This window comes from Ruditapes philippinarum, unplaced genomic scaffold (assembly GCF_026571515.1).
Source record: "Ruditapes philippinarum isolate M1 unplaced genomic scaffold, ASM2657151v2 ctg2137_1_1_1_1, whole genome shotgun sequence".
NCBI classification, from domain to species: Eukaryota; Metazoa; Mollusca; class Bivalvia; order Venerida; family Veneridae; genus Ruditapes; species Ruditapes philippinarum.
In genome coordinates this window covers 6496-32674 of record NW_026852674.1, presented here as the reverse complement: position 1 = coordinate 32674, position 26179 = coordinate 6496, and the positions used below count along the sequence as shown (strand labels likewise).

Genomic DNA, 26179 nt, shown 5'->3' with positions numbered 1-26179 from the left:
GTCTCCCAAAACTATGGATGGTCACTCATGTGAAGTTTCATTGAAATCTCACCAGTAATTTGACCTGTGAAAGCCGGACAAGAATTTTTTATTTATAGCTCTGATGGCCATTTTGTACAGCCAGGCGGAACATGCCGGTATTGTGCACAACTAGAGATAGTACTGATCACTCCTATAAAGGTTGGTTGAAATCCCACCAGCAGTTTGACCTGGGAAGGCCGACAAGATTTTCTATTTTTAGCTCTGGTTGCCATTCTGTGCAGCAAAGTGGAACATGCCGGTGATGTGCACAACAAGGGTTGGTACTGATCACTGCTGTAAAGATTGGTTGAAATCCCACCAGTAATATGACCTGTGAAGGCCGGACAAGCTTTTTCTATTTTTAACTCTGACGGCCATTTTGTGTAGCGAAGCAGAACATGCCGGTATTGTGCACAACTAGGGATGGTACTGATCACTCCTGTAAAGTTTGGTTGAAATCCCACCAGTATTATGACCTGTGAAGGTCAGACAAGATTTTCCCCTTTTTTTAAGCTCTGACGGCCATTTTGTGCAGCAAAGCGTTATATGCAAGTTAGGTGCACAACTAGGGATGCCATTGTACTGATCACTCCTGTAAAGTTTGGATGAAATCCCACCAGCAGTTTAACCTGTGAAGGCCTGACAAGATTATTCTATTTTTATTTCTGGAGGCCATTTTGTGCAGCAAAGTGGAAAATGCCAGTGTTAATTGTGCACAACAAGGGTTGGTACTGATAACCTCTGTAAAGTTTGGTTGAAATCCCACCAGATGTTTGCCCTGTGAAGGGTGAACAAGCTTAATGTGGACGGACAACCAGACGAACAGATGGACAGACAGACGGCCAAAGCAAAAACAATTTTTTTCCCAAAAGTTTAAGAGACATAATCATGTATATGACTTTTAGTTTTAAAGGGAAATAACTGTTAATGACCCACTAGAAATCGGAAAATTTTCAGGATATTCTGGCTGAAAATATAACCTCTATAGTTTTTTATTTGTTTGGGTCGTCAGACCAAACAAATAATAGTAGCGAAATTTCAGAGTCTAATGCTGCTAACTGCAAATGCCGAAAGTAGTCCACTTTTTTGAAGCGGTTACTTTCCTTTATATGTACACTAACGCCAAAAAATTCAGGGGAGATCACTGCGTAAAGATGGTCAAATACAGGCGCATTCATTTTCAAGCAAAATAATTCCCAAATGGTTGAAGACTTCTAATACTGCGAATTCACTTATATTCGTGGGCATGAAAGTTCGTGGTTTAACAAAACGGGCATTTTCGTGGATTCTTAAATTCGTGGATTTTCATTTTCTTGTTAAAAAAACCAGTAACCTAATGCAAAGTAATCTTAATAGCCGAACATTTTTACTTATGTCATTTATCTCTAAGAGCATGATTTTACATGCAACATTCCTTTTAAATCATTTGTAGTTTAAATAACTTCTTTATTGATTTAATATATGTAACTTCATACACAAGTCTTATAGTTAAATTTATAACAAGGGAAATAATCCAATTATATTTCATAACAACAGGAAGAGGAACTGAGTTATTCCCCTTTAAGCTTTTCAGTAAAAACCAAAAGAGGAAGTAAAAATTGTAAAATTTCCTCCTTTCTTGTCAAACAGAAAGTCAATACCATTTTTGGATTATTTTCAAGACTTAGTGTCAAATTCAACTATCAAGGTAGGTTTAAGATTTATTCTTATAAAGAAAATTTCATATTTATATTGATCAATTTTTTTTAGGAAAGTACTACATGGAATATTTTATTAGATAAGTGTTCAATTCAATAATCTCTTTAGTCAATATTTTGCTTCAAGTTACAATTCAACGGCCTTTGAATATCAAAAACATAAAAAATGAAAATATATCAAACATATATATGACATATCATTAAGTCTTTAACAATTTTTATGTAACTGTAGAATGCAAAAAGCTGGCAGAGATATAAATCAATCAACTTTTAATTAAACATTATTTGCCCAAAAATTGAAGTAAGGTAAAACAATATGAATTACACTGTAAAAAAATGTAAAAAAATTAAAGGCCTATTCTACCCCCAAACAAGAGGGCCAAGATGGCCATAGATCACTCATTCTGATTTAAATGGGATATCTGTTACAATGATAAAACTGGTTTTCAAACAATTTTTACATATATGAAAAAATAACATAAAACCATAAAGTCTCAATAAAGTAAAGATTAAGTCTTTCACAGTTTTACTGCAGCATAATGAAGTATAGATATATTATCAGCAAGAATGTCATCAAAGCTGCATTCAGCTTTTTTCTGTTTGAAAAACAATTAACTGTGTTGTTTCAAACTAGGTATTTCAGTATTTTTATTGTGGAAAAGTGCATCACTTCTTGAAACAGCATCCCAAGAGCTATTTATAACACATAATTGATTTTTTTTGTCTAAAAAAGAAGACCAAGAAACAACTTGTCCTCTTTGGTATTTAAACAAGAGGGCCATGATGGCCCTGAAATCACTCACCTGTAAATAAGCCCCCAGGGTGGGGCCAATTTTAACCCAAAGGCTTTTATTTGAACAAACTCTCAATATATCAAGATATTTCATGCTTAGTATCTAAACTCTTTGGGTTTTTTTAAAAGAAGATTTTTAAGTTTTTACTGTACACATTTTAAGAAAATCAATGAACCCCGGGGCGAGACCAATTTTAACCGAAGGGCCCTTATTTGAACAAACTTGGTAGACTACCATTAGAAGATGTTTCCTGCTTTGTATCTTAGCTCTAGCTCTTTGGGTTTTAAAAAAGAAGATTTTTTTATTTTTACTATATACATAAAGGGAAACACAATGACCCCTGGGGCGGGGCCAATTTTTACCCCAGGTTTTTTTTTTTAACAAACTTGGTAGACACCTACTAGAAAATGTTACATGCTAAATATCTAAGCTCTAGCTATTTGGGTTTTTTAAAAGAAGATTTTTTAAATTTTTACTATATGCAAATAAGGAAAATAAATGACCCTGAAATAAAGTATAAAAATTAACAAAGGGCAATAACTCAAAAAATAAGAAGTGCAGAGCACCGGTTCTTAATGAGATCTATCATTCTAAGAAGTTTCAAGTCCATAGCTTTTATACATTAGGAGAAATGGCCCCGGACAAAAATAAAGTATGAAAATTACCAAAGGGCAATAACTCAAAAATTAAGAAATGCAGAGTACCGGTTCTTGTGCACTGCACTTTGGGTCATTATAAGAAGCATGCATACCAAGTTTAAAGTCAATACGACTTATAATGACCGACTTATGCTCCGGACAAGCTTAAGAGGACACCGACAACAACGCCGCCGACAAAAGTAACCCCTATATGTCGCCTTTTTCAAGGCAACAATAAAACTCAGTTAATTAGATAAATTTGTTACTGTTCAGGAAACAGAGAAAATCATGACTTATATTTAAGACAAAGTGGATTCTCCTTAAAACTAACACAAGAATTTGTTCAAAGAAATACATTTACTACAATCAATTCATATTTCTTCAATTAAGCTTTATCATTTAAATATATATCTTAAAATATTAAGTCATTTATATGTTTATTTTATATGGTTATATATTTAAAACAAGTGCCTGAAAAATATATGGCAAAAAAGAAGGCTTAAAGTTAAATGCTCAATGTGCATGTTTATACCCAAAAGGTTTAAGTGTTTTTCTTCAGATACTGATATACACTTAGAAACTAACTATAGGTTTGTATAATGTCTTGTGTCTAAAATGAAATGATTTATTCAAACTCTTGTCAGGTTTTTGTATCATTTCTAGTGATACAGAATAAAGTTTATATATACAGTAAAAAAAATTCAATACAGAATTTATTAAGACATGTTTTTAAAGAATATTGCATGCAAATTAATGTACAATCAAAATAAATCACCATATTCTAAAAAGATATATGACAAATTTTATCAAAAGAGGTATAGCCATATAATTATTTTATATACCTATATATTTTTTTCTTGAAATAAGCAAAAACAAATTTAAACAAGGGAAATAATCAAATTATATTCTATAACAACAGGAAGAGGAAGTGAGTTATTCCCCTTCCATATTTTCATTTAAAACCAAAAGAGGAATTTCCAACTTTGTCAAACAGAAATTCAAACATTTTTTTTTTTCAATTATTTTCAAGACATCCTGATCATAATATTATGCTGTCAAATACAACTTTAAAAGTAAGTTCAAATTTATCTTTAAACACATAATTTTACATTTTAATAAATACATTATTTAAGAAAATATTTGATGCAATATTGATATTATATTATCAATTTAGTTTGTGTTTGATTCAAGAGTCTTCAAAGTCAACTTACAATTTAATATAATGTTAATTTTTAAAAACATAAAAAACACTGAAAATTGATCAAAATTTTAAACTATAATATTGATGTATCAAAGCCTTAAATAATTATTATAAATGTAACTCTGGAATGCAAATAAGCTTACAATATTGTAAGGGACATAATTATATTTACTATTGGTAAAGCATTAAAAGTGAGTTATATATCTTTTATAATTGTTTTTCTTTTCTTTTCTTTTTGGAAAAAAATCACATTTTTTATGAATTTATAGTAGTAAAGTTTTTAGTCAAAACATAGTGGAAGAAAATCCACCATTACAGAAACCTTTTACAAAATAAAATAAAATTTAAAAAATAAATATTCAGAATAACCTGATTCAAATATTTAAGTTTGGAGAATATCAAAAAAAAAAAATACATGTAGTTAAAATGGAACAAATCTTTACAATACCATTTTATTATTATTATTATTATTATTAATTGATATCTACCTAAAATTTTCACAATATCAATACTTACTTTTCCACATAGGGCAAATAAGAAACAAGTATTAGTATGTGGAAAAATAAATTTAGTGAGTGACTACAACAATTTTTCCTTTTATTTATATATAACAGAATGTCTCAAGATCCTGACTGGAGAGAAAACCTATCCTTGGCGTTGTCAGAGGTTTTAGATGACATTGGTGTCAATGAAAGAATGGTGATGAGGTGGAGAAGAGAGAACATGCTGAGGGAGACTATGAGGAATATCACTAACAGGTTAACTGATACAAACATGACTGCATATCATCTAGGGAGCCAGAGTGAAGGTACAACTACTAGAGGACTTGATTCAGACACTGATCTACTATTCTGTGTTCATGATGTCAATATAATACAAGACTGGTCAGAGTGGGAACATGGCAAAGTAAACTACCTCATGATACAGGATGAGAACACTACCCCTGGTTATTGTTTCTTACAACTTCTCCGATCTGATGAACCTCTTCCTGACCTTGTCATTCCTGATGAACACCATATAACTGATAGAAGTGGAAGAATATTGTTAAAAAACACAATATCTAATGGTGTCGTTCCGGGTGCTGTAGTTTATGGACCATCAAATGCTGTACAAGGACAGGATGGAATATGTGATAGAGACATAGTGCTAGCTTATCCTTGTAAATCCTGGCCTCAATCAGCATCCGTTTGGTTAGAGAGACAAGGTATTGGCAGGTGGCCAACACAAAACTTGAGAAGATATGCAGCCAGTACCGGGTGTTTTGTTGTTGCAACTGGAAGTAAGGTCAGTCAATATCCTGAACTGGAATGGAGAATATCTACATCATTGGCAGAGAGGTGCCTTATACTTAATGTAAATATAACACAAATGAGGTGCTATGTATTATTGAAAATGATTCTTAAATCCTTCCTTAATCCTCAAGGGGAAATCAACATATCAAGTTTCATGTGTAAAACAGTTCTATTACAGTGTATAGAAAACACAGAGTTAAGTATATGGAAAGAGAACAATTTATTTATATGCTTAACATACTGCTTATTAGAACTACATAGCTGTGTACAGAATGACCGTTGTTCACATTTCATTATCCGAGAAAACAATTTGATGGCAGGGCAATTTACAGCTGATACAAAACATGAACTTTCAAAAAATATAACTGACTTTTTACAGAATGACAGACAAATGTTACTTAGGATAGATATTGATGATCTTGGCTATAGATTGCAAGTTAAACTGAACATGGTACCACACGGAGCATATAATTACCCATCTCCTCTTGCGATACATGTAATTTATATGACCTCAGAATATTCAAACACAGCACTCACTGTAAGCGTAAGTCATAAGCAAGTTTTAGAACATTTACAAAATAAAAACATTAGAACAATGAAGCATTGTATAGGTAAACTAATTACTTTCAATGTTAATGGTAACAGATTAGAACAGGCTGCATTCAAGTTTCTAGCACCTTTTCTTTTTACCACATATGGATCTATCCTAGCATCATTCAGCATTGGTGAAAATAATCAAGTGTCACCTGAAGCATTGGTTTGGTTATCAGCTGGTTTAAACTCAGATATCTCATCTAGCAGACTTAAATTGGCTTCAGTGTTCTACTGTACAGGAGATATGGAGAAAGCTGAACTAATTCTGAGACACACTGAACAACAATATTACTCTTATCCTGTTTTACCTATCTGTGTCTGCTGTGAGAAGCCTCCAGCAGTAACAGCAGAATTTATGAGGATATGTGGTGAACAAAGTGAGGACTGTATCAAAAATATTACATCATTTTGTGTCAGATTTATACAGGAAGAGATCAATTGCGTTCCTCATGAACTACAATATGAAATGTTCAGATCTACACAAGATGACATGATACACAGAAATCGGTATGAAGAATATTGGATGGACTGGGCTGTAGTTGATTCTCTACCTTTCTTGTACTTCCTACAATATAAGATCTACCGTCATCTACAAAAAAATCAAGATCAACAACAAGCACTTAGTAAACTTATAAGAACCATAGTAACAGATAAAAACCTTGGACATAGGGAAACAGCCCTAAACATTTTAGGACAATGTATGGAACAAGAACACAGACGTCAACAAGCATTAAATTGCTACCTGCTTTCTCTTCAACAAAGGGCAAGAAACAATGCAGCAAACTTCCACATATGTAAACTAGTTTCTGGCTTATTGGCTAGCCAATAATAAGGGGTCAAAAACAGTGACAGTGTTACAAATTAAGTATTTAATGATCATAATTATACTGCTTGTTTGTATCAAACTGACTCAGATGTTAAAATTATGTCTTTCATCATTCTTTCTGTAACTTGTTAGTTTCAATTAACATAATCAAAGTGGATGAAACAATATTTAACTTCTCACTACACATTGAAGGTCTTTTTGTTATACTTTCATATGAATTAGCAACTAATATGTGATATAATTTTGTATCTATAATCATATACTGTTATAAAATATGTAATAAACAAATAAAACTGTATAGACTTCTAACTGTATAGACTTCTTACTGCCTTACTTCTTATAATTTTTTAAAAACTAGAAATGTGTAGTCACACCACAGATGCCCCCGCATGCAGCAAAAATTTCAGATGTTTTAATATTTAGTTCCAAATTCGTTTGCTCAAACTTTTTTTATTTATTTTAAGTTCAAAGCCCTTAAAGCAGCATGCCTCCATTTTCATGCTAATTTTCATGAAAATTTAAAAATGTATTTTAACAGAATAATATTGTGGAGTTACCAAAAGAATGCAATTTGCACATTATAAATGGCACTCACAACCCTTGTAAATGCCAAAATATGTAAACAAGAGGGCCATGATGGCCCTGAGGTCGCTCACCTGTATATAGGCCCCCCCCCAACCCCCACCCCCCCCAACGTTGCAGAGCCAATTTAACCCAAGGGCTTTTATTTGCACAAACTTGGTAGACACCCATAAGAAGATGTTTCATGCTAAACATTTAAGCTCTAGCTCATTGGGCTTTTTAAAAGAAGATTTTTTTTAAGTTTTTACTATACACATATAGTTAAAATCAATGACACCCCTGGGGCCGGGCCAGTTTTGACCCCAGGGCTTTTATTTGAACAAACTTTGTAGACACTTACTAGAAGATGTTTCATGCTTAATATCTAAACTCTAGCTATTTGGGTTTTTTCAAAGAAGATTTAAAGTTTTTGCTAAACACATATAAAGAAAATCAATGACCCCCGGTGCGGGGCCAATTTTGACCCCTGGGCTTGTATTTGAACAAACTTGGTAGACACCTATTAGAACATGTTTGATGCTCAATATCTTAGCCATAGCTCTTTGAGTTCTTTAAAAGAAGATTTTTTAAGTTTTTACTATATGCATATAGGGAAAATCAATGACCCCCCGGGACGGGGCCAATTTTCACCCCAGGGCTTTTATTTGAACAAACTTGGTAGACACCCATTAGAACATGTTTCATGCTAAATATCTTAGCTCTAGCTCTTTGGGTTCTTTAAAAGAAGATTTTTTAAGTTTTTACTATATGCATATAGGGAAAATCAATGACCCCCGGGGCGGGGCCAATTTTGACCCCAGGGCTTTTATTTGAACAAACTTGGTAGACACACACTAGAAGATGTTTCATGCCAAATATCTAAGCTCTAGCTCTTTGAGTTCTTTAAAAGAAGATTTTTAAGTTTTTACTATATGCATATAGGGAAAATCAATGACCTCCGGGGCGGGGCCAATTTTCACCCCAGGGCTTTTATTTGAACAAACTTGGTAGACACCCATTAGAACATGTTTCATGCTAAATATCTTAGCTCTAGCTCTTTGGGTTCTTTAAAAGAAGATTTTTTAAGTTTTTACTATATGCATATAGGGAAAATCAATGACCCCCCGGGGCGGGGCCAATTTTGACCCCAGGGCTTTTATTTGAACAAACTTGGTAGACACTCACTAAAAGATGTTTCATGCCAAATATCTAAGCTCTAGCTCTTTGAGTTCTTTAAAAGAAGATTTTTTAAGTTTTTACTATATGCATATAGGGAAAATCAATGAGCCCGGGGCGGGGCCAATTTTCACCCCAGGGCTTTTATTTGAACAAACTTGGTAGACACCCATTAGAACATGTTTCATGCTAAATATCTTAGCTCTAGCTCTTTGGGTTCTTTAAAAGAAGATTTTTTTAAGTTTTTACTATATGCATATAGGGAAAATCAATGACCCCCCGGGGCGGGGCCAATTTTGACCCCAGGGCTTATATTTGAACAAACTTGGTAGACACTCACTAGAAGATGTTTCATGCCAAATATCTAAGCTCTAGCTCTTATGGTTTTTTAAAAGAAGATATTTAAAGTTTTTTCTTTCGGTTGCCATGGCAACCAGAGTTTTGCATGGAATTAAATTCTTTGAACAATTTTTAAAGGTGACCACCAAAGGAACATTCCTGTGAAGTTTGGATGAAATTGGCTTAGTGGTTTATGAGGAGATGTCATTTAAAGTAAAAGTTTACGGACGGACGGACGACGGACGGACGTCGACGGACGGACGGACGCCGGACGAAAAGCGATCACAAAAGCTCACCCTGTCACTTTGTGACAGGTGAGCTAAAAAAGGCCAAAATATGTAAAAATGGCCACGTTAGTAACGCAGAAGAAATATTGCTATAAATACTGACAAATCGGTCATTAATCACATATAAAATGTAGATTATTACAATAATTTTTATTCTTTTCACTTCTCCTAAACTCTTAATACATTTTTCTCAGGCTTGATTTTATTGAAATATTTTAGCTTATCTGGAGGCGTGCTGCTTTAAAACTATTCAATGTTAACACAAACCATTTTTGTACAAAGTTGAAGGCACTGAAACTATTCAGTATTTACCTTTTGTTAATTGCACATTACATATTTGTAGCCAAAATAATGGCTACATACATTTCCACAAAAGTATGAGTACTGAAACAGAAAATTCAAAATTTTTCCAACATTTAAGAGAGATTACTTTGTCCAAAATCATTGAACCACAACCAAATTCAAACCTAAACTGCTTATTCCTTAGATGTATCTATATGTCAAATTTCAGTTGAATGTGTACAACCATTGGAGAGGTAATGAATGAAAACTAAAAATTTCTGATTTCTTTCAAAGTTCAAGAGGGATAACTTTGTCAGCTATCATCAAACCATGACCAAATTCAAACTTAACCAGTTCATTCTTATGACATATCCATATCTTAAATTTGAGTTGATTATGTACAACTGTTGGGGAGAAATTGAATGGGAACTGAAAATTTCCTTTTTTTTTCAAAGTTAAAAGGGCATAACTCTGCCAAAACTCATCGAACCATGACAAAATTCGAACTTGGCCCATTTCTTTGGCATATCCATATGTCAAATTTGAGTTGAATGTGTAATACCCTAGAGGAGTTAATTAATGGAAACTGAAAATTTAATATTATTTTTAAAGTGAAAGGGGTATAACTCTGCCAAAAATCATCGAACCATGACCAAATTCAAACTTGACCTGCAGATTCCTTTGACATATCCATATGTCAAGTTGGAGATGAATGTGTAATACCATTGTGGAGATAATGAACGGAAATTGAAAATTTCATGTAAGTTTCAAAGAAAAAGGGGCATAACTCTGCCAAAAACATCGAACCATGACCAAGTTTGAACTTGACCTGTATTTTCTAATGACATATCAATGATGAATGTGTGCAACCGTTACTAAGAAAATGAACAGAAACTGATGATGACAGAATGACGGAACAGGGTAACACTATATGCCCCGGCCATTATATGGTGGGGGCATAAAAATTCTAAGACTTCACCTGAGAAGGTCAATGTTTTTCTTATAGAAATAAAGTTTGGTGTGTTTGCTGAGCTAAGAGATGCATAGATTCGAGTTAGTTGAATATATTTAGTTGCCTGATACCGTCAAGCAAGGATAAACAGTGGCTGTAATTATAATGTCTCAACCAATGTAATAGCAACCCCTAACCACAAGGGGCTCCTATAATTTAACTCAGTATGACTTAGTATAAACAGTGGCTGTAATTTTAATGAATCAACCAATTTAATAGCAACCCCTAAACCACAAGGGGCTCCTATATTTTAACTCAACAAACTCTTGTGACAATAAAAGGCTTACACTACCATTATAGAGCCACTTCAATTTTTACACCAATACAGTCTGACCAGACTCAAGACTTTAATACAGTCAGGCACTAAATTTTGACTTTCTATTAAGATAACATTAGAGACTTCCAAATTCAAAGCTGGGCAATTATATTACAGTAAATTATTGATGAAAGGGTGAATCTATTAAACATACCTGTGTGTTATGCTGAGATAGAGGAAGAATTCCACTACTCATTGACTGGGAATATCTCATTCTGGTTCTAGAATTCATTTTAATGCGCAATATTTGATATCTTTTGATATCTTTTCTGTATTGATATCTTTTATTACATTCTATTTCTATGTCTATATTCACAATGTCCTCTCTCCATCCATTGATACTGTTTTCAAACTTTTACTATACAGATATTATTCTTATAATGAAATCCTATTTAATATCCTTTTGATATATTATTACACCATACACAGACACAAGACCAATTTAATATCCTTTTGATATATTATTACATCATACACAGACACAAGACCCATTTGATAACCTTTTGATATATTATTACATCATACACAGACACAAGACCAATTGAATATCCTTTTGATATATTATTACATCATACACAGACACAAGACCAATTTAAAATCCTTTTAATATATTATTAAATCAAACACAGACAAAAGTCCCATTTAATATCCTTTTGATATATAATTACATCAAAAACAGACAAAAGTCCCTTTAATATCCTTTTGATATATTTTTACATCAAACACAGACACAAGTCCTATTTGATATCCTTCTGATATATATTTACATCAAACACAGACACAAGTCCCATTTAATATCATTTTGATAAATATTCCTCTACAGTCACTCACAATATAAGTTCTTGTGGATAACATTTTGTTATAAATCTGTAGAGCCTTTATACATGCAAGTCCCTTTTGAAATCATTTTGATATACATGTATCTTTCTGTTTGATATCATTTTGATATCTCTCTGAAGTCTAAAAACTTTCTCAGTTCATTTTGATACATGTACATCTTATCTAGATGAGCAGTTTGTTTAAACATTGTGTTTATATACCACAGAAAATTGATGTAAATATAATTACTTCTTTTTGTATAAGAGGAACAGAGTCTGTTACTAACTGCAATAAAACTTAGAAAATGTGTTTTCCAGACACTATATTCTGACTAGTCAATGTAACACAAGTGGAACTCAATTCACTTTAAAACTAAGTTATGACAGTATTGCGATGATCTATTCACTTGTCCGACAATTCATAACCCATCAACATTTTTTATGTGTTCAGAGAATCATCAAAAGATTCACTACCTTTTTGAAAAACCAACTTTAAAGGCCAATAACGCATAAAACATTCAACTATTCTTATTTTTCAAGTTATAATTATATTTGGTGTCCTGCTACATTTTCAAATTAAACTTATTGATAGGTGAGTCATCTTTTACTTGCTTGTATTGCCTTTTGGCAATTTATAGTACAGGATAATGCCTATTGAAGAACAAAATGACTTAAATATTTCCCTTTGATTACGGAAATAACACAGATAAGATGAATGTTATAGAATAACAGTGTCACATTTGTTTGTTTTGGGTTTTACGTCATATCGACACAGTATAGGTCATATCGCGACGTTCCAGCTTTACTGGTGAAGGAAGACCTCAGGTGCCCTTTCGTGCATTATTTCAGACACGAACGGGTACCAGAGTACAACCACCGACATTCCGTAAGCTAGCTGGATAGCCACAGTAAAAGCAGGCAGAGCCAGGGTACATTGCAGTTATTGGTGCCAACGCTCCGGTTGGACCCAGTAATGTCCCGGATATTGCAGGCAAGTCCAGGTTATACAACGGTGATAGACAGTGGCGTCAAAACCTCATGCTGATAACAGGCAATTTTAAGAGCAGATATAGGTACACTTGCTTTGATAAAGAAGAAGGGCCATTCTCTGATATTTCTTCTGAGGAGAGTTTTCCTTACTGTCCTTCCCGGAGTCGTTTCCAAAGGAACCTCAACCTCTGTAGGCGTTGTAAGCACATTTTTCCCAACTATGTCCCCCTTTCCTTTGGGTGGCATCTCTGCTATCTTTCTTACCAAATGTCAACATGGTCATGCAGTTTTATTCTCATAAACTTGAATCGGGAAGCATAGGCACATTACCAGGGGGTCACCGGGATAGTACCGGCATCACCCATAGCTTGACTGTGGTGAAATCAGCCATGTTGGGATGGACCGTGATGAAACCGTGTTTAGTCAGGTCTGTCTCCACCCAGATCAACCGGGAATTCACCAGGATAGCATCGGCACTTACTGTATATATCCGGTGCTATCGGGTATTGAACCGTGAATCCACCTGGACTCTGTTTGGAATGTGTAAACGCAATTTATTTGGAAAAACACAACGGAACATCCCGGTTCAGGGGATTAAGACACCATAGCTTTACCGTGGCCCTTACGGGGACAGTGTAAATGGGGCTTAACACTATCACTTCAAGTGTCACATAATATTCACCAATGGTGTCAATTATACTGCCATAGATAGTGTCACATATTATCAGGAATACCATCACATATTTCAACAAAGATTACAGGTTATTATAATTACAAGGAGTATCAGTATCACTAAAATGTCACATACTATCAATTAAATGTCACATTATATCACTGAAATATCGCATAATCACTTAAATGTCACATATACAACTTGTCACTAAAATGTCATATAATATCACCAAAATGTCACATGTCACTCAAAAATCATATAAAATCACCAAAATATCACATATTATTACTAAATGTCACCTAAATGTAAAATTCTATCAATAAAATGTCACTTTAATGTCACATACAGTCAATAAAATGTCATTTGTCACTTAAATGTCACATACAATCACTTAATTGTCACATGTCACTTTGTTGTCATATACTATCACTAAAATGTCAATTAAATGTCACATAATGTCACTAAAATATCACTTACAATCATCAAAATGTCTATTTTTTCATCTTAAATGTACATTTATACCAACAAAAGTATAGAATATCATCACATTTTTCCAACAAGATTTGCATATGAGTGAGTAAAATGTCATAAATCATCCCCAACAATGTCATAAATTATCAGTGTCATAAATTATCACAGTGTCATGAATAATCACAGTGTCATGAACTATCACAGTTTCATACACTATCACAGTGTCATACATAATCACCGTGTCATACTTTATCACAGTGTTATAAATTTACAGTGTCGTGAATTATCACAATGTCATAAGTTATCACATTGTCATACATTATCACAGTATCAAAAATCACATTGTCATTAATTATCACAGTGTCATAAATTATCACAGTGTCATACTTTATCACAGTATCATAAATTATCATAGTGTCATACATTTTCACAGTGTCATAAATTATCACAGTATATACACAAACTATAATTATTTTTCTGATGAAAATATGTCATTTATTTTAGGGCAAGATTTTACATGCAACATTCCTTTTGAATCATTTGTTGTCTTAATAACTTTTTTTTATAAAATACACGGAACTTTATAACTTAGTCTTATAATTTTGTTCAATTTGTCAAATTTTCATGAAGGGAAATAATCCAATTAAATTTTATAACAGGAAAAGGAAGTGAATTATTTCCCTTTTATATTCATTCAAAACCAAAAGAGAAAGTAAAACAAGTAAAATTTCCAACTAATAATCTTGTCAAACAGAAAGTCAATACAATTTTTTTATTATTTTCAAGACACAGTATCAAATACAACACTCAAAGTAAGTTTCAAATTGATCTTTATACACATAATTTCACATTTCAATAAATACATTATTTAAGAAAGTATTTGATGGAATATTATTTATTTAGTTTGTGTGCAGGTATCTTCCATGTTAAGTTTCTGCTTCATATAATGTTAATTTTTAAAAACATAAAACACTGAAAATTAAGTTTGATTAAAATATCTCATTCTTAACTATAGTTACTGTCCAGAAACCACTTTTCCTGTCTTTGACCTTGACCCTAGATGATGCAAAAGCAATCAAAACTGGGGTCTCCACATAAACTTTCTATACAAATGACAATTGATATCTCATTCCAAACTAGTTTTTGTCCTGAAACCATGAAGTGGACCAACCCACAGGTGGACAGACGGACTGACAAGCTTTTTTTCATTTGTGGGTGTATAATAAATAAATAAATAGTTATTCAATTACACTTTAATCATTTCATTATCTGCCTTAAATATTAAATCCTTTACTTTGTTCTATTGGGAGAATTTTTTAAAGTCATAAGTGCCTCTAAAATGCTCATTATACATGTATATAACTCATTGCTTCATCACAAGATTTGTATTGTTTTTTATTGATACACAATAAAGTTTATTCATACACAAAAAGGCCATGGATGCTTTTCTTTAGATATTTATTATTTATATACACTTAGAACAACTAATACAAGACTTTAGTACAATGTGTGTATTGTGTTTAAAGTCAAACACTTGACAGGTTTTTGAATCATTTCTAGTGATACAGAATGAAGAATATTTAGACAGTAAAAATCCTTCAAAACAGAATTTATTAAGACAACATAAGTAAGTTTTAAAGGAATACTTATTGTAATACTGAACATAAATCACCATATTCTTTACTGATATATGACTATGGACATATAATTATTTTGTAATTATATATAAGTTTTCTAATGAAATACCATGAACTGACATTTATCATAAACACTAGTTAATATATGCCCCATGTCTGAAAAACCTTATTTATATAACTATAATTATTTTTCTGATGAAAATATGTCATTTATCTCTAAGAGCATGATTTTACATGCAACATTCCTTTTCAATCATTTGTTGTTTAAATAACTTCTTTATTGATTAAATCCATTGAACTTCATATATAAGTCTTATAGTTAAATTTATAACAAGGGAAATAATCCAATTAATTTTCATAGCAACAGGAAGAGGAACTGAGTTATTCCCCTTTAAACTTTTCAGGAAGTAAAAATTGTAAAATTTCCTCCTTTCTTGTCAAACAGAAAGTCAATACCATTTTTGGATTATTTTCAAGACTTAGTGTCAAATTCAACTATCAAAGTATGTTTAAGATTTATTCTTATAAAGAATATTTCATATTTATATTGAACAACTTTTTAAGAAAGTACGACATGGAATATTTTATTAGATAAGTGTTCAATTCAATAAACTCTTTAGTCAATATTTTTTTCAAGTTACAATTCAATGTCCTGTGAATATTAAAAACATAAAAACTGAAAATTAATCAAACATATAATTATACTGACATATCATTAAGTCTGTAACAATTTTTATGTAACTGAAGAATGCAAAAAGCTGACAGGGATATAAATCAATCAACTTTTAATTAAACATTATTTGGCAAAAATTGAACTTAGAAGAAAGGTAAAACAAATATGAATTACACTGTAAAAAAATTAAAGGCCTATTCTACCCCAAAACAAGAGGGCCAAGATGGCCCTAGATCGCTCATTCTGATCTAAATGGGATACATTGTGTATCTGTTACAATGATAAAACTGGTTTTCAAACAATTTTTACATATATGAAAAAATAACATAAAACCATAAAGTCTCAATAAAGTAAAGATTAAGTCTTTCACAGTTTTACTGCAGCATACAGAAGTACAGTCGACTCCGGTTATAACGAATTCAATGGGACATTAAAATATCGTTTGTTATATCCGAAGTTCGCTAAAAGCGAAGTAGCAACAACTTGCTGACTTGTTTGGATGGGGAAATTTGCCGTGAAAAAGCCATATTTTTCACTGGTTACCTATGTAACCGGTATTTACTGCAGCGGTTAGAAAATGGTTATTTAATGCGGGCATTTTATTAAACAATATATTATGTACATGGTACATGTATTTATTAATGAAGTACTTGTCTATAAAGTATTCTTTTGCTATTTGTTTATTATCGTTTGGGTAATATTGCAAACAAAAACAATCGATTATTTGGTAATTATCGGGTATTTACAGCAATCAAATGAGGGTGCGAAATACAAATTTTCCGTAACAAGTAGGAAATTATGTTGTGAGAACATTTTATCAAAATCTTTATTCCCTAAAGCCATAACTAACCTGTGCAATCATTCGATTGTATAATTATCGAATAGCGTTATTTCATGAACTGATGCTATTTGAGCGCATCCCGAAAAAATGGTTCGTTATAGCCGAAAATTCGTTATAAGCGAGTACGTATTAAGCGATGTGATTTAATATACAAGAGGGCCATGATGGCCCTGAGGTCGCTCACCTGTATATAGGCCCCCCCCCCCACCCCCCCCCCCCCCAACGTTGCAGAGCCAATTTAACCCAAGGGCTTTTATTTGCACAAACTTGGTAGACACCCATAAGAAGATCTTTCATGCTAAACATTTAAGCTCTAGCTCATTGGGCTTTTTAAAAGAAGATTTTTTTGAAGTTTTTACTATACACATATAGTTAAAAACAATGACACCCCTGGGGCCGGGCCAGTTTTGACCCCAGGGCTTTTATTTGAACAAACTTTGTAGACACTTACTAGAAGATGTTTCATGCTTAATATCTAAACTCTAGCTATTTGGGTTTTTTCAAAGAAGCTTTAAAGTTTTTGCTAAACACATATAAAGAAAATCAATGACCCCCGGGGCGGGGCCAATTTTGACCCCTGGGCTTGTTTTTGAACAAACTTGGTAGACACCTATTAGAACATGTTTGATGCTCAATATCTTAGCCATAGCTCTTTGAGTTCTTTAAAAGAAGATTTTTTAAGTTTTTACTATATGCATATAGGGAAAATCAATGACCCCCCGGGGCGGGGCCAATTTTCACCCCAGGGCTTTTATTTGAACAAACTTGATAGACACCCATTAGAACATGTTTCATGCTAAATATCTAAGCTCTAGCTCTTTGGGTTCTTTAAAAGAAGATTTTTTAAGTTTTTACTATATGCATATAGGGAAAATCAATGACCCCCGGGGCGGGGCCAATTTTGAACCCAGGGCTTTTATTTGAACAAACTTGGTAGACACTCACTAGAAGATGTTTCATGCCAAATATCTAAGCTCTAGCTCTTTGAGTTCTTTAAAAGAAGATTTTTTAAGTTTTTACTATATGCATATAGGGAAATTCAATGACCCCCAGGGCGGGGCCAATTCTCACCCCAGGGCTTTTATTTGAACAAACTTGGTAGACACCCATTAGAACATGTTTCATGCTAAATATCTTAGCTCTAGCTCTTTGGGTTCTTTAAAAGAAGATTTTTTAAGTTTTTACTATATGCATATAGGGAAAATCAATGACCCCCCGGGGCGGGGCCAATTTTGACCACAGGGCTTTTATTTGAACAAACTTTGTAGACACTCACTAGAAGATGTTTCATGCCAAATATCTAAGCTCTAGCTCTTATGGTTTTTTAAAAGAAGATATTTAAAGTTTTTTCTTTCGGTTGCCATGGCAACCAGAGTTTTGCATGGAATTAAATTCTTTGAACAATTTTTAAAGGTGACCACCAAAGGAACATTCCTGTGAAGTTTGGATGAAATTGGCTTAGTGGTTTATGAGGAGATGTCATTTAAAGTAAAAGTTTACGGACGGACGGACGGACGGACGACGGACGGACGACGGACGGACGGACACCGGACGAAAAGCGATCACAAAAGCTCACCCTGTCACTTTGTGACAGGTGAGCTAAAAATAAAGAAGGAATCAGCCGGGGATGTCGGAATTAGTTCGCTATTAATGATAATTCGTTATAAGCGAGTTCGTTATAAGTGGAGTCGACTGTATAGATATATTATCAGCAAGAATGTCATCAAATCTGCATTCAGCTTTTTTTTTTTTTGAAAAACAATTAACTGTGTTGTTTCAAACTAGGTATTTCAGTATTTTTATTGTGGAAAAGTGCATCGCTTCTTGAAACAGCATCCCAAGAGCTATTTATAACACATAATTGATTTTTTTTGTCTAAAAAAGAAGACCAAGAAACAACTTGTCCTCTTTGGTATTTAAACAAGAGGGCCATAATGGCCCTGATTTCCCTCACCTGTAAATAGGCCCCCAGGGCGGGGGCAATTTTAACCCAAGGGTTTTTATTTGAACAAACTTTGGTAGACACCTATTAGAAAATGTTTCATGATAAATATCTAAGCTTTATAAATATCTAAGCTCTATCTCTTTGGGGTTTTTATAAGAAGATTGATTAAGTTTTTTTACTATACACATATAGGGAAAAACAATGATCTCCCCTGAGCGGGGCCAATTTTGACCCAAGGGCTTTTATTTGAACAAACTCTCACTAGAAGATATTTCATACTTAGTATCTAAACTCTAGCTCTTTGGTTTTTTTAAAGGGATATTTAGGCAAAATAATGACAAAAATATTAAAATGATCTTATGTACTCAAATCACGCTAAAATGACATTTCTTGAAGTTTCAGCATGAATTTCTGTTTAAATTCTATATATTTTAGGTATGAAGCGTAAATATATCTATATATGTTGAACACAATTTAGACGGCAATAGAATCCCCAAATAGTTTTAAAACAAGTCAGGTGACTTGAACAAACCCTCGAAGTTACAATAACAGATATTGTGCATATTGTATGATTGAAACAAGTCTAAGTAATGCATTTGACATGTTTTTTAACGTTTCCAGAGTTCACTTTGACAACTATTGTGAAATCGAGCGCTCTAACCTGACCCACGCGGGTTAAGTTAGGAAACCACCATTTTATTCTTAATATTGAGAAAAGTTTTTGTTCCTTTGACTGTCTAATATATTCATTTTGAGGGCATTTACAGAATAATGAATGAAAAATTCAAAACTAAGAAATGAAAATTTTGCCTGTGTCTCCCTTTAAAGGAAGATTTTTTTAAAGTTTTTACTGTACACATTTTAAGCCTGTAAAGTTTCATTGAAATTGCATTAGTGGTATAAGAGAAATAGTCCGGACAACTTTAAAAATAAAAAATATTAAAGGGCCATAACTCTTACAAAAATCATTGAACCGGAAAATGCTGACAATATGCACAACAAGACTTGGTACTGATCATTCCTGTAAAGTTTGGATGAAATTGCACCAGTAGTTTATGAGGAGTAATCTGGACAAGCTTTTGTGTATCTGGCAACACACAGAAAAAAACACCTTTTTATCAAAGGGCCATAACTCGGCCAAAAATCATTAAACCGGAAAACCCGTGCAATATGCGCAAGGACTTGAGCTACAGATCAATCCTGTAAAGTGTCATTGAAATTGCATTAGTGGTATAAGAGAAGTAGTCCGGACAAACTTAAAAAATAAAAATTATTAAAGGGCCATAACTCTTACAAAAATCATTGAACCGGAAAATGATGACAATATGCACATCTAGACTTGGTACTAATCATTCCTGTAAAGTTTAGATGAAATTGCACCAGTAGTTTATGAGGAGTAGTCCGGACAAGTTTTGTGACGGACGGACAGAGGGACGGACAGACAGACGACGGAGAAGTGATCCCTATATGTCGCCACTACTCCGTAGAGGCGACACAAAAATCAATGAACCCTGGGGCGAGACCAATTTTAACCGAAGGGCCCTTATTTGAACAAATTTGGTAGACTACCATTAGAAGATGTTTCCTGCTTTGTATCTTAGCTCTAGCTCTTTGGGTTTTTAAAAGAAGATTTTTTTATTTTTTACTATATACATAAAGGGAAACACAATGACCCCTGGGGCGGGGCCAATTTTTACCCCAGGGTTTTTTTTTTACAAACTTGGTAGACACCTACTAGAAAATGTTACATGCTAAATATCTAAGCTCTAGCTATATTTAGGTTTTTTAAAAGAAGATTTTTTAAATTTTTACTATATGCAAATAAGGAAAATAAATGACCCTGAAATAAAGTATAAAAATTAACAAAGGGCAATAACTCAAAAAATAAGAAGTGCAGAGCACCGGTTCTTAATGAGATCTATCATTCTAAGAAGTTTCAAGTCCATAGCTTTTATACATTAGGAGAAATGGCCCCGGACAAAAATAAAGTATGAAAATTACCAAAGGGCAATAACTCAAAAATTAAGAAATGCAGAGTACCGGTTCTTGTGCACTGCACTTTGGGTCATTATAAGAAGCATGCATACCAAGTTTAAAGTCAATACGACTTATAATGACCGACTTATGCTCCGGACAAGCTTAAGAGGACACCGACAACAATGCCGCCGACAAAAGTAACCCCTATATGTCGCCTTTTTCAAGGCAACACAATAAAACTCAGTTAATTAGTTAAAGTTATTACTGTTCAGGAAACAGAGAAAATCATGACTTATATTTAAGACAAAGTGGATTCTCCTTAAAACTAACACAAGAATTTGTTCAAAGAAATACATTTACTACAATAAATTCATATTTCTTCAATTACACTTTAATCATTTCATTATATGTCTTAAAATATTGAGTCATTATGTTTATTTTATACGGTTATATATTTAAAACAAGTGCCTGAAAAAATATATGGCAAAAAAGAAGGCTTAAAGTTAAATGCTCAATGTGCATGTTTATACCCAAAAGGTTTAAGTGTTTTTCTTCAGATACTGATATACACTTAGAAACTAACTATAGGTTTGTATTATGTCTTGTGTCTAAAATGAAATGATTTATTCAAACTCTTGTCAGGTTTTTGTATCATTCTGAGTGATACAGAATAAAGATTATTATATTCAGTAAAAATCCTTCAATACAGAATTTATTAAGACATGTTTTTTTGAAGAATATTGCATGCAAATTAATGTACAATCAAAATAAATCACCATATTCTAATAAGATATATGACAAATTTTATTAGAAGAGGTATAGCCATATAATTATTTTATATACCTATATATTTTTTTCTTGAAATAAGCAAAAAACAAATTTAAACAAGGGAAATAATCAAATTATATTCTATAACAACAGGAAGAGAAGTGAGTTATTCCCCTTCCATATTTTCATTTAAAACCAAAAGAGGAATTTCCAACTTTGTCAAACAGAAAGTCAAACATTTTTTTTTTCAATTATTTTCAAGACATCCTGATCATAATATTATGCTATCAAATACAACTTTAAAAGTAAGTTCAAATTTATCTTTAAACACATAATTTTACATTTTAATAAATACATTATTTAAGAAAATATTTGATGCAATATTAATATTATATTATCAATTTAGATTGTGTTTGATTCAAGAGTCTTCAAAGTCAACATACAATTTAATATAATGTTAATTTTTAAAAACATAAAAAACACTGAAAATTGATCAAAATTTTAAACTATAATATTGATGTATCAAAGCCTTAAATAATTATCATAAATGTAACTCTCAGGAATGCAAATAAGCTTACAATATTGTAAGGGACATAATTACATTTACTATTAACAAAGCATTAAAAGTGAGTTATATATCTTTTATAATTGTTTTTCTTTTCTTTTCTTTTTGGAAAAAAATAACGTTTTTTTATGAATTTATAGTAGTAAAGTTTTAAGTCAAAACATAGTGGAAGAAAATCCACCATAACAGAAACCTTTGGATAAAATTTGCATCAATAAAATTTAAAAAATAAATATTCAAATATTTAAGTTTGGAGAATATCAAAAAAAAATACATGTAGATAAAAGGAACAAATCTTAACAATACCATTTTATTATTATTATTATTATTATTATTATTATTATTATTAATTGATATCTACCTAAAATTTTCACAATATCAATACTTATTTTTCCACAAAGGGCAGATAACAAACAAGTAGAAGTATGTGACAAAATAAATTTAATGAGTGACTACAACATTTTTTCCTTTTACTAATATATTACAGAATGTTTCAAGAACATGACTTCAGAGAAAACCTATCATTGGCTTTATCAGAGGTTTTAGATGACATTGGTGTCAATGAAAGATTAGTGATGAGAAGAAGAAGACATTTAATGCTGGGGGAGACTATATGTAATATCAGGTACAGCTTTACTGATACAAACACGACTGTATATTATCTAGGGAGCCAGAGTGAAGGTACAACTACTACAGGACTTCATTCAGACATTGATACACTATACTGTTATCCTGATTCCAATATAATACAAGACTGGTCAGAGTGGGAACATGGCAAGTTAAACTATCTCATGATACAGGATGAGAACACTACACCTGGTTATTGTTTCTTACAACTGCTCCGACATGATGAACCTCTTCCTGCTACTGTCATTCCTGATGAACACCATATATCTGATAGAAGTGGAAGAATATTGGTAAAAAACACAAGATTTAATGGTGTCATTCCGGGTGCTGTAGTTCATGGACCATCAAATGCTGAACAAGGAGAACCTGGATTCTCTGATATTGACACTGTGCTAGCTTTTCCATGTAAATCCTGGCCTCATTCAGCATCTGGTTGGTTAGAGAGACAAGGTATTGGTAGATGGCCAACACATGACATGAGAAGATATGCAGTCAGTACTAGGTGTTTTGTTGTTGCAACTGGAAGTAAGGTCAGTCAATATCCTGAACTGGAATGGAGAATATCTACATCATTGGCAGAAAGGTGCCTTATACTTAATCTAAATATAACACAAATAAGGTGCTATGTATTATTGAAAATGATTCTGAAATCCTTCCTTAATCCTCAAGGGGAAATCAACATATCAAGCTTCATGTGTAAAACAGTTCTATTACACTGTATAGAAAACACAGAGTCAAGTATATGGAAAGAGAACAATTTATTTATATGCTTAACATACTGCTTATTAGAATTACATAGCTGTGTACAGAATGACCATTGTTCACATTTCATTATCCAAGAAAACAATTTGATGGCAGGGCAATTTACAGCTGAAAAAAAACATGAACTTTCAAAAAATATAAGTGATTTTTTACAGAATGACAGTAAAATGTTACTTAGAATTGATATTGATGATCTTGGCTACAGATTGCAAGTTAAACTGAACATAGTGCCACACAGAGCATATTATTATCAATCTTCTCTTGCGATACATGAATCTAATATGACCTCAGAATATTTAAAGACAGCATGCATTACAAGCTTAATTCATAATCCTGTTTTAGAACATTTACACACAAAAAACATTAGAGCAATGAAGTATTGTATAGGTAAACTAATTACTTTTAATGTTAATGGTAACAGATTAGAACAGGCGGCATTCAAGTTTATAGCACCTTTTATTTTTACCACATATGGATCTATCCTGGCATCATCTAGTATTAGTGAAAATAATCTAGTGTCACCTCAAGCATTGGTTTGGTTATCAGTTGGTTTAAACTCAGATATCTCATCTAGCAGACTTAAATTGGCTTCAGTGTTCTACTGTACAGGAGATATGGAGAAAGCTGAACTAATACTAAGACACACTGAACAACAATATTACTCTTATCCTGTTGTACCTATCTGTAGATGCTGGATGAAGCCTAGACCAGCAGTAACGGCAGAATTTAAGAGGGTATGTGGTGAACAAAGTGAGGACTGTATCAAACATATTACATCATTTTGTGTTAGATTTATACAGAAAGAGATCAACTGTATTCCTCATGAACTACAATATGAAATGTTTAGATCTACACAAGGTGACATGATACACAGAGATGAAGATGAAGACTGTTGGATGGACTGGGCTGTAGTTGATTCTCTACCTTTCCTATACTTCCTACAATACAAGATCTACAGGCATCTACAAAGCCATCAAGATCAACAACAAGCACTTAATAAACTTATAAGAACCATAGAGACTGATACAAACCTTTCACATAGAGAAACAGCGCTCAACATTTTAGGGCAATGTATGGAACAAGAAAACAGACCTCAACAAGCATTTAATTGCTACCTGCTTTCTCTTCAACTACGGTCAAGAAACAATGTAGCAAACTTCCATATATGTAAGCACCTTTCTGGCTTATTGGCTAGCCAATAATAAGGAGTCAAAAAAAACAGTGACAGTGTTACAAAATAAGTTTTTAATGATCATAATTATACTGTATGTTTGTATCAAACTGACTCAGATGTTAAAATATATGCCTTTCAACATTCTTTCTGTAACTTGTTAGTTTCAAATAACATAATCAAAGTGGATGTAAGAATATTTAACTTCTCACTACACATTGAAAGTCTTTCAGTTATACTTTCATATGAATTAGCAAGTACTATGTGATATGATTTTGAATTTATAATCTTATGCTGTTATCAAGTATGAAATAAACAAATAAAACTGTATAGACTTCTTATTGTCTTACTTCTAAGAATTCTTTTAAAACTTCATTGAGACTTTCACTTCAGAAGGCCTATGTCTATTTAAAAAAAAAAAATAAAGTTTGGTATGCGTGCTGAGCTAAGCATATACCCAAGTTAATGAATCCATGTACTCGCCTCTTACAATCACACAATAATAAACGGTCGCTGCAATTCTTATGTCTCAACCATTAAATGCAACCCCTAAGCCACAAGGTGCTCTTATATTTTAACTAAACAAACTCTTGCAATAACTAAAACTTGTCACATGTGCCAAATACCCCGACAATTGCTTATCAGAAAATGTGCTATTCAGTTAATAATTTTGCACATACTGAGAAATTGTCAAAGCAACCGATGTTGTAAAAATCGTTAAATCGAGTGGCAGCCATTTTATTTGTAACATAATATTAGATACTTCCAAATTTAAATCTGGGCAAGTATACTCCACTAAATTATTAGTGAAAGGGAGAATCTATTAAAGACGTTTCCCGGAGTTTTCATATAGACATATATACAAAATTAAAACTGTTCAATATAATTTCTTTAAACTTGGCATGTTATTAGAATATGATAACAGAAACATTTTAAATGGAAAAAAATTGGGGTCACCGTTCTCATTTTTGAGTTATCTGCCCTTGAATTGGACTTTTTCGTTAAATTCAAGGGCAGATAATTTACAATGAAGAGAAACAATACATTTATTCTTTTTATTTTCATGAAGCTTACACCCCAGTTACACAGAGCCATCGGTGATTGATCGGTAGTTTTTTTAGCCAAATTATGGAGTGAACCGATGACAATGTATTTATCACCGACATCACCTATTGGTCACCTGTTTTCCACCTATCAACTGCTATTGGGGAAAGATAAGTTTCAT

General features: G+C 32.6%; 1 protein-coding gene across 3 annotated transcripts; it reads left to right on the top strand.

Annotated features, from left to right (window-relative positions):
* Positions 1 to 1555: 1555 nt before the first annotated feature.
* LOC132720663 (uncharacterized) lies at positions 1556 to 25284 on the top strand. 3 transcript variants are annotated; one of them, XM_060704854.1, is made up of 2 exons: positions 1556 to 1708; positions 22882 to 25284. In XM_060704854.1, exon 2 carries the CDS (start codon positions 22883 to 22885, stop codon positions 24983 to 24985), a length of 2103 nt encoding a protein of 700 aa, XP_060560837.1. In that variant the 5' UTR covers positions 1556 to 1708; position 22882; the 3' UTR covers positions 24986 to 25284. The 3 variants fall into 3 exon arrangements, with proteins under 3 accessions (XP_060560837.1, XP_060560822.1, XP_060560831.1); XM_060704839.1 differs by lacking the exon at positions 1556 to 1708 and adding an exon at positions 14690 to 14800; XM_060704848.1 differs by lacking the exon at positions 1556 to 1708 and adding an exon at positions 16027 to 16128.
* Positions 25285 to 26179: the final 895 nt, after the last annotated feature.